Source organism: Gregarina niphandrodes (assembly GCF_000223845.1).
Source record: "Gregarina niphandrodes unplaced genomic scaffold scaffold00017, whole genome shotgun sequence".
In the NCBI taxonomy this organism is placed as follows: domain Eukaryota; phylum Apicomplexa; class Conoidasida; order Eugregarinorida; family Gregarinidae; genus Gregarina; species Gregarina niphandrodes.
In genome coordinates, this window is record NW_011645786.1 from 29,076 (window position 1) to 37,590 (window position 8,515).

General features: G+C 54.3%; 4 protein-coding genes and 1 non-coding gene across 5 annotated transcripts; 4 read left to right on the forward strand and 1 right to left on the reverse strand.

The window, feature by feature from the left end:
• Positions 1 to 830: 830 nt before the first annotated feature.
• GNI_088650 (protein kinase domain protein) lies at positions 831 to 1,874 on the forward strand (the record flags this gene model as incomplete). The annotated part of the gene is made up of 1 exon (XM_011132442.1): positions 831 to 1,874. The coding sequence occupies one exon, from the start codon at positions 831 to 833 to the stop codon at positions 1,872 to 1,874; it is 1,044 nt and encodes a 347-aa protein (XP_011130744.1).
• A 213-nt stretch (positions 1,875 to 2,087) lies between these two features.
• GNI_088660 (N6-adenosine-methyltransferase) lies at positions 2,088 to 3,600 on the reverse strand (the record flags this gene model as incomplete). Its single annotated transcript, XM_011132443.1, has 2 exons — positions 2,088 to 3,338; positions 3,517 to 3,600. The coding sequence occupies 2 exons, from the start codon at positions 3,598 to 3,600 to the stop codon at positions 2,088 to 2,090; spliced, it is 1,335 nt and encodes a 444-aa protein (XP_011130745.1).
• Positions 3,601 to 3,821: 221 nt separating this feature from the next.
• GNI_088670 (hypothetical protein) lies at positions 3,822 to 7,060 on the forward strand (the record flags this gene model as incomplete). The annotated part of the gene is made up of 3 exons (XM_011132444.1): positions 3,822 to 5,219; positions 5,333 to 6,922; positions 6,965 to 7,060. The coding sequence occupies 3 exons, from the start codon at positions 3,822 to 3,824 to the stop codon at positions 7,058 to 7,060; spliced, it is 3,084 nt and encodes a 1,027-aa protein (XP_011130746.1).
• GNI_088680 lies at positions 5,243 to 5,315 on the forward strand. Its single transcript has one exon. It is a non-coding gene; the product is annotated as a tRNA-Ala (tRNA).
• Positions 7,061 to 7,208: 148 nt separating the features above from the next.
• GNI_088690 (hypothetical protein) lies at positions 7,209 to 8,340 on the forward strand (the record flags this gene model as incomplete). The annotated part of the gene is made up of 2 exons (XM_011132445.1): positions 7,209 to 7,351; positions 7,415 to 8,340. Coding segments are annotated over 2 exons (1,069 nt in total), but the record flags the coding sequence as incomplete, so codon positions are not given.
• Positions 8,341 to 8,515: the final 175 nt, after the last annotated feature.

Consider the following 8,515-nt stretch of genomic DNA (forward strand, 5'->3'; position numbering starts at 1 on the left):
CCCCTTCCCCCCAGTGTGGTGTGTGCGTGAATAACAAGCAAGTGAACGACCTTGGGGGGGCTAAGTGTTTGTATGTATTAACGTCTGTGTGTGTGTTTCGAAAACGGTTTACTTTAGGTTTGAAATCTGGAGGGAGTTTGCGGAAGGGCGTGGGTGGTGTGGTATTGGCGCCATCAGCGGTGCAGGAGAATATTGAGCAGAGTAGCGCGCGTGCGAAGGACAAGGTGCGTGTTCCCGTGGGAGCGAGTGGACGTCGACGGCCGTTATCCGCTCAGTCAACATTGGAGTCTTTGTCATTGCGAGATGGGGAGCAGCCATCTCCATCGGCGACGACAGTGTTTCCATCTGATGCTGCGGCAGATTGTTCCCCGGTGGAGACGACTGCGTGTACGGTTGCTGAGACGAACTCGAGTTTAACGGCGTTATTTACGGCAATTTCTCCGTACGTATCATCTGCGGATATCCGTTGCGCAAGTGGTTTTCGACGTTTGTACGACGCTCGTGGTCCTGTGGTGTTTGCACAGCCACCTTTGCAAAACACCAAAGTCGCTCGCGGAGAGTTACGACTCTGGGAAATCGAGGCGGAACGGGTGATTAGCCAGAACTCTAGTAACCGTCGTGTTCATCGTGTCACTTGGACATCCAATGCTGAGCCACAAAGCCCACGTCCAGCTGCCCTCAAGTTTGTCGAGGACTGCAACTCACGCGATGGCCGTTCCCTCAAACGTGAAATCGAATGCCACATCTATACCTATCAAAAATTGGCCGCGTTATATCAACTGGAACTAGAAATACGTCAACAACATGCGGCACAATTCAGTTACACACGAATGCCCGAATGGGCGGTTGTTGAAAAACTAGAGGACGCATGGCCATGCGCAGAACTATATGGTTATCATCTTGACCGTCGTGCTCCTGGCAAATCTGTACTTCTGACGCGCAAGCTCAGCGGACCTGACTTGTTCGACGTTATCCGCGCTGAACATAACCATAACTGGCACTTCCACCATTCTGCAGATGCCCGTTGCCGCACTGTTTACTCCCACCGTGGAGGTGGTGTGAACACAGGGGGTGAGTGGCAAGGTGGATGTGTGTATTACCCGGCTAATTATGAGTTCCAGAAGTTGCGTTGGTGCGCTCTAGCCCTTCATCGATTGCACCAATACGCCGTTTTGTCCATTCGGCATAACGATGTGAAACCAGACAATATCGTGCTTGACTTCCATTATAATCGACAAGGACATAAGGCGTTGGATGTGAAATTGATTGACTTGGGTACGGCAAGCATGTACAACGCCAAAGACTTCACAGGTGGCACATCGTGGTATGAGAGTCCGGAGCAAAAATTGCTCGAGTACTTTATGAAGAAGAAGAAGAATCCAGAGGCGGCACGACGTGTGGATATTGGACTCAGCAGTGATATTTGGGGAGCCGGAATAAGTTTGACCGAGGTCCTTGTTGGACGGCGTGTTGTTGATAGCCTCAAATGCCCCGCCGGACCTGGCAGTCTCGATTATTTGGGATATGATGCGGCCCGTGCCCAAGGCCGTAGCTCAGACAGCAGTGTCGGGGCCGATTATTTTGACTGTGGCGGCGAGATCAGCTGCTACCCCTACTGGGCCATGGACCCCGCTGAATGGCTCATGTATGCACGACGTGCACTCGGACTAGAAAAGGACTCCAAACAACTTTGTCACGAGGCCGCCAAATGGCTCTTCGATCACCTCGCACGACCTGAACCTAGCACTCGTGCCTCACTCCTAACTGCCCTCGATCGTACCGAACGCTTCGCCGAAGAGGCATACCAACGGTACCGGTACACCGCCACCTCCTTCCAGCACAAAATTGATGGCTACGAAATGCCTCGAAATTAAATTTTGCTGTCGTAATAGTTTTTTCACATACGGAAGTATAATTTGCTCAACAGCTTCACAGGCTTACTCTTCTTGCACCGGATATCCTGGCAACCACTTCTCAAAGTACTTCTGGAGGACTTGCTCCAAGTACTCTGGCTGGACTAATAACTAAGGGGGGAGAGACTGGTTTGGGTTTCCTTCTAACGGTCTGGTTCATTGGTCTGCTCTGATTCATTGGTTAGGTTCATGAGTGCGTCTGAGTCTTTTTTGCTCTTCTGCACAGACGAGCCGGAGTCCGGTTTTACTTGACTTGAAATGGTTGATGAGGTCAGCATCATGTAGGGAGATACCATTGAGTTGGTTGCCAAGTGTGATCCAATTGTCTCTCAAATTATGTGAGCGGCCGAAGAGCTCTAGCTTCTGTCCGTAAGGACACATTCGTTCAATGAGTCGGTATATTTCGTCAGGTTTACGACTGGTTTCTCTGACTTCGCTAACAAGTACATCGCAATCAATCTTACGGTTGATTCGGGGGTTTCCTTTAACGCCGACTAGGCAGTGTTCCTTGCTATGGTTTAACCAATGTCCTGTGCGACCTGTGCGGATGATCCTATGTAGATGGTTGGTTTTAAGCCAGACGAGTTCGTCCACACGTCGGTAGCCCCAATGCGTCATGCATTGACGTGCTATTTCCATAGCGCGACCAGTTACCCATAGGAACAGCAACCCTTCATCTTGGACCAAGTCGATCCTGAGACTGTTCATCTCCACATCCGTCATTGTCCAATAAGGCAGGTCCATACGGATATCCCACGGTGGATCCGCCATGATTACGCTCACCTTGCCTTTAAACACCCCAAGATCTACTGTCCTTAAATCGCACCGAATCCACTGCGGCGGCATCCGTGTGCCTTCATGTAATGCCAAACACCCCTCCCGCAGCCAAGATTCTACACCTGCCTCTTCCACCTTCGTTTTCTCGCTCCCCGCCTTATCCCCCATCCCTGTCCCCGTCATATCTCCAACTTCCAATCCTTCACTCCCCGGCCCAATTCCCACCTCCGCCCCACCCGTCTCGCGTTCCAACACATCAAACTTGTTTAACTTCACCAATCGATGCTGTAAATACGGGTGGTTAGCAATCACCGGACCATAGTCCCCCACATCCAACGCATAATGCACAAACCGACAAGCCGACAAGTGACGACATGTGTCCAAATAAGAACAATCACCCGCCGAAATCTCCGTCAACTCATTAATGATGCGGTTTACGTGGATCAAGTTGCAATGGCCGCCCTGTCGATTGCTCTCACGACACGCAGCCTTTGAACCCCTCGGACACATCCGTAAGACTTGGAATCGCGGATCCAACCGACCCGGTATGCTGAACGTCTTGCTCAACTTTTCACCAAACGTTTGCCGACCCAACAATGACCCCACCAACTCACGGTCCTTATTCTTCTTCGGTGGGTGCCGCAACCTCTACAATCACCGCTGTCTCACCACACTCCCTGTGACAAATTGCGACGCCCGTACCCTGTGCCCCCCCCAATTGCGTAGCCCTGTGCCAATTGCGCCTTCCCCTGTAACAATTGTGCACCCTTTCCCAATCATGACCTGACTGTGTCCTCTCGCCATGAACTGCCCACCAGGGCCTTACCTCGCCAGCGGTGGGCCGTTCGAGCACGTCATACACGCTCCGGGTGGAGTAGTACGCCGAGAGCGACGACTGAGCAGCCACCATTTTATTTTTATCCGCCTCTCACTGGACTCCGTCGGACAGCTGCCTGAAGGACGCACTTAACGTACGAACTCATGTTTGCTTGAGCCCTAGCCCTGGTTCTGGTGTGCGTTCGAGCACGACCCGAATCAATCGCTGCCTTTCGGTCTTGGCCCTGCCCTCTAGCAGGACGGTCCTTGCCCGCCCGGCCGTTGCTCCTCCTGCATTTCCTGCTCCTTGGTGCAATGGCCGGTCGCCCGCCTCTTTTGTTTTTGCCCAAGTCGACGCCCCCGTTGGCACCGAAGCCAGCGCGTGCGGCGTCCAAGGACAGTTTGCCATTACTCAAGTCAGCGCCGCCGTTCAAGTCGTTTGCACCGCCTCTAAGGCCGCCGGGTGCAGGTTTGCCGCCCGCAGTCGCGCCCTGGGCGGACGAGCCTTCGTTACGGCCGGAGGTGGGTCTGGACTTGTTGGAGGACGACGGGTACCGCGCGCCGGAGATTCCAAACGCCGTCTTTGAGAACCTCGACATTCCCAGCCCGCGACGTGACGCTGCAACAGCCGCCGCAGCGGTCAAACGCGGCCGACGACGAGTTGTGCCCTTCACCACGAACGCGGGTGCCCACACACACTCCAACAGCGATAAAATCGCGCAGTTGCTGGCACTGCTGGCCGCCAGCCCATCCAACCAATGCCCGCTAGCGCCACTCGGCGACCACGCCGGCGGCTGCGGTGTGAGCTCCGTCGCGGGGCCGCTGCCCGGCTGCAATCACCTGCGCGCACTCGCACGACCATACATTCAAGCAACCCCACCGCGCGACTTTACGCTCGGTTCGAGGACCGCGACAGGAGCGCCGGTGGCACCGCCGGCGGCTGTGGCCGCGGCCTTTCTGGACGGTGGTGGGGGCGGAGCCCCCACCGCCGTGACGGGGCCGGTGACCAAGTTACAGCAGCTGGAAGCGGTGCTGAAGCGTTTCTTGGGCAGTGTAGATCCATCGGCCGGCGGGAATATTCGGAACCTGAGCGAGTTGAGCGAGTTCCTAGAGATGGAGCTTGAGAAGGCGAAGAACGTGCGTACAGTCGCACAGACCGTGCACGATCTGGTCAACCAAATCACCGGGGAACATGTGAACCCGCAGCTGCTGCATCTCATCACCGAAATGCTCGTCGAGTCGGTCGTGCCCGAACCGCAAGCGGTCGCCCCAGGTCGAGTCGAAGAGATGGAGGATGCCGAGGAGTCTAATCCTCCGCCTAAAACAACAGTTGCCAAGACTTTCAGGGCCGCCAGCATTGATCTCAACAGACGTATCGACTCGATGGCCGCCGACCCAGAGACGCCTCCCAGCGGCACGCGCTCCCCCGTCTTTGACGAATCCGTCAACCTCAACGTCAAGAAAAAGTTCACCGATGCCAAAGACCAAATGATGCGCTGGGCACAGGACCTGAAACTGCATTTCCAACTCAAAGAGCGCAGAATGAAACAAGAATTCGACAAAACACTTGCCGACCTCAGAGATAAAGTGGACGCCAAGGTAAGCCAATTTATTCCTACACTTGGTCTGCCAGTGTACCTCAATCTGTATTCTGTCAATTGTACACTCTTATCAATGCTCTGCGGTGACGAGAGGCTCTGCGGTGACGCGGGGGTACTGTGCCCTGCGTCCAATTCGGGCGTCTAGCTCAAATGGTAGAGCGCTCGCTTAGCATGCGAGAGGTACTGGGATCGATACCCAGGTCGTCCAATTTTTTTTCCGCGTAGGGTGGAATTCCGCTGATCACGGCGGAACTGACTGACGTACAGCGGTCTTTGAAGGACAAAACCGAGGCCCACGAGATGACTGTGTCGGAGCTTAAGGAGTCCCAGAACCGTGTACGCTATCTGGAGGAGGAGCTGGAGACGCAGAAACAATTGGCCGGTCGCGCGGTGCACGACAGTGAGCGGTACGAGAGACAGTTGCTGCGGGAGCGCTCGGAGATGACGGCCAAGTTGAAGGCGGTGGCTGCGGAGGCGGAGCGTTTCGCGGCGTTCAAAGAGCATTTGGTGAACGGGTTGCAGGAGTCAGCGGTGCAGATTCAGTTGTTAGAGGATCAAACGCGTAAATTGAAGAAGGAGTCGGTGGACGCGGAGTTGCTGAAGAGTCGATTCCATGGGGAGATGACGAACGTGAAGGACAAGTTGGCGACCTTGTCAGTGTTGGTGGGGCAGATGAAGATGGAGGTAGACGAGGAGCGCAAGTTGCGAGAGTTCATCGAGAAGGAGCTGAACGTGCAGCGCGAGTTTCTTGAGCATGCGGAGACCATGGTCGCTGAGAGCGACGCCAAGGCGCTGAAGGAGCGCGAGACGTCTGAGCGGGCCCGCGTGGCGGCTCGCACATATAAAGAGGAGTGCGGGAAGTACAAGTCTTTATGGCGCTCGGTGCGGGAACGGATGATGGAAATGGAAGAATGTGCGGCGGTGGTGTTAGAGGAGCGTGAGCACTGTCGCACGATGGAGCAGGCGTTGGAAAGGGATCGTAAAACTGTGATGGAGCAGGAAACGTATGTACAAACGTTGGTGAACAAGGTGAAGCATTTTGCGGACCTTACAGAGCAGATGACGCACGAGTTGAGTAATGTGAAGGATAGCCTGCGCAAGCTGATGAGGGACCGCGAAGGCATCTTGAACGACCTACAGGAAGCGTCGGTGGAGAGGGATAAATACAAACTTCTGTTCCCGGAAGAGCAGCAAAAAGTTGTCCAGCGAGACCAGTATCTGAACGAGCTGAAGCAGAAGTTAGCGTCTCTGGATGAAAACCACAGAGCCATGCAAGACCGACTTGCGCAAACGCAGCAGAACCTGACTCTTTCGGAGGCGAACAAGGAACATTTGCTGGGTCAAATCGAGCAGGTGCGGCAAGAATACTCTAAACGTTTGACTGAAGATGATGTGCAGGAGATGCGGGCGGAGCTGGAAAGTCTGCGACAAGAAACCCAGCGATTCGCAGCCGAAAAAGAGCGACTGAACGCAATCTTTGAAGAAGACATCAAGCGAAGGGAAGCGATCCATGAGCGCAGTTTGCAAGTAATGCAGGAAAAGATAGACTTTCTGGTCCAGCGGGAGAAGGATATGCCGCCCGCCGACTACTTATTAGAGTCCGTTAACAAGGCATTGGAAACGCAATCTAAATCGCGCACAGAAGAGATGATGAAGCTGGCAAATAAACGACTCCAACGACTCGAAGAAACTACCGCAGCACATCTCCAAGGACCTACCAAACTCGTCGCCATCGAGGGCCAGTTTGACCTGCCCAGTAGCGGAGTCAAACAGGCCGTGCAAGATGCACTGAATGAAAAACTTACCGACAACCCCGTAAGCTTCCCCCCCTCCTGTTCCTCACCTCTTTTTTTTCAGCTCTTGGAAGAAACGGCTAGGGCGGTCAAGCAGATCGAGCAAAAAATTGATGAGCCGAAGGAATACACATTCAACGCAGATATCAAACTCGATTAATCTACAGGGACACACATCTCCGCCACGGCATAGAAACCTCCATCTTTAGAGCGCAGGATTGCTGCTTGAAACGTCACCGCATTTTCTCGAAGTCGGGGGCACATCTTTTCTCAGTCGTAAAGTTCGTCAACAAGTTTTTTTGGTCATAATGCAATACCACAGTCCACGCCAGTATGACGGCGGCACCCCTTCGACTGTTTGGGGTACGCCAACGAATATGATGATTACATCGACGAACAATCAGCAGCAGGTGTCTGAGAAACGAGACGAGATTATCTACCGGACATCAAGGTATGACAAGCACCCCGCACCGAACACTGTGTGCTGGTATGTGTTGTAGATCTGGTTTTGTAGGTATGACATTGTGGAGTTGTGGCACCGTGGTGGGAAGCCGGCAGCGAACTTGAAGTACAGTGGCGAACGGGGTCCGGTGAAGCGTTGGCGCCGACGCACTGGTACTGGCGGCGTCATTTATCACCACCACCATCGACGCAGAAGGAGCTCGGGCAATTCGGGCGACCGCGCATTGCGTGAACCGCCCTTTCAGACGGATCATTACACCATTAACTCCACCAACGACTCGAACACGCCAGCGCTAGTCTCCCATAGCTTGGACGATGACGATGACGCACTCTCGGAAGCCACTCTGAGCGTCGAGATTTTGCCAGACTCTGACGACGACTACGACTCGAAACGAGACTCGGGACAAGAGTCGGGCGAACAGACTGCCCGCCAGACGGCCGAGAACGGCGGACCAGGACGGAAGGACCAAGACTGGAAGGACCAAGACTGGAAGGACCAAGACTGGAAGGACCAAGACTGGAAGGACGAGGACTTGCGCTCTGGCTTTACTGGGGGGGGTAGAACTAGTGGAAACGCTAGTTGGCAACGTAATAAATCGGGACCTAAGCTGGGACCTAAGGGTGGAGAATTAGATCGCGGGTCAGGCCATAAGGATAGTCAGCGCGAAGAAGAGGAGCTGCAACATCGCAAGTCTGGTAAACCTTCGCAGGAGGAGTCTCGACACCGGCGGAAGGATGAAGAGTTGAAGGCAGAGTCGACAAAGTCTGGCAAACATACGAAGCAGGGACCTAAGGATGCTGAGATCGACCGCAAGACAGGCCACAGTCAGCCTGGGGATGAGCTCCAGTGTCGTCAATCTGACAAGCAAGGACACGGAGATACCCTATCAGACGGAAAGGTAGATCGTGGATCTTGTAAGCCGGTCCACAAGGACACTCGGCCCCAAAGCAAGAATAATGAGGTGAATCAGGAGTCTAGTAAGCCGGCCCACAAAGATACTCTACCAGACCGTGAGGATGGCGAGCTCAACCGTGAGCCTGGCAAATCCGGGCACAAGGATCCTCGACCAGGCCGTGAGGATGGCGAGCTCAACCGTGAGCCTGGCAAATCCGGGCACAAGGATCCTCGACCAGGCCGTGAGGATGGCGAGCT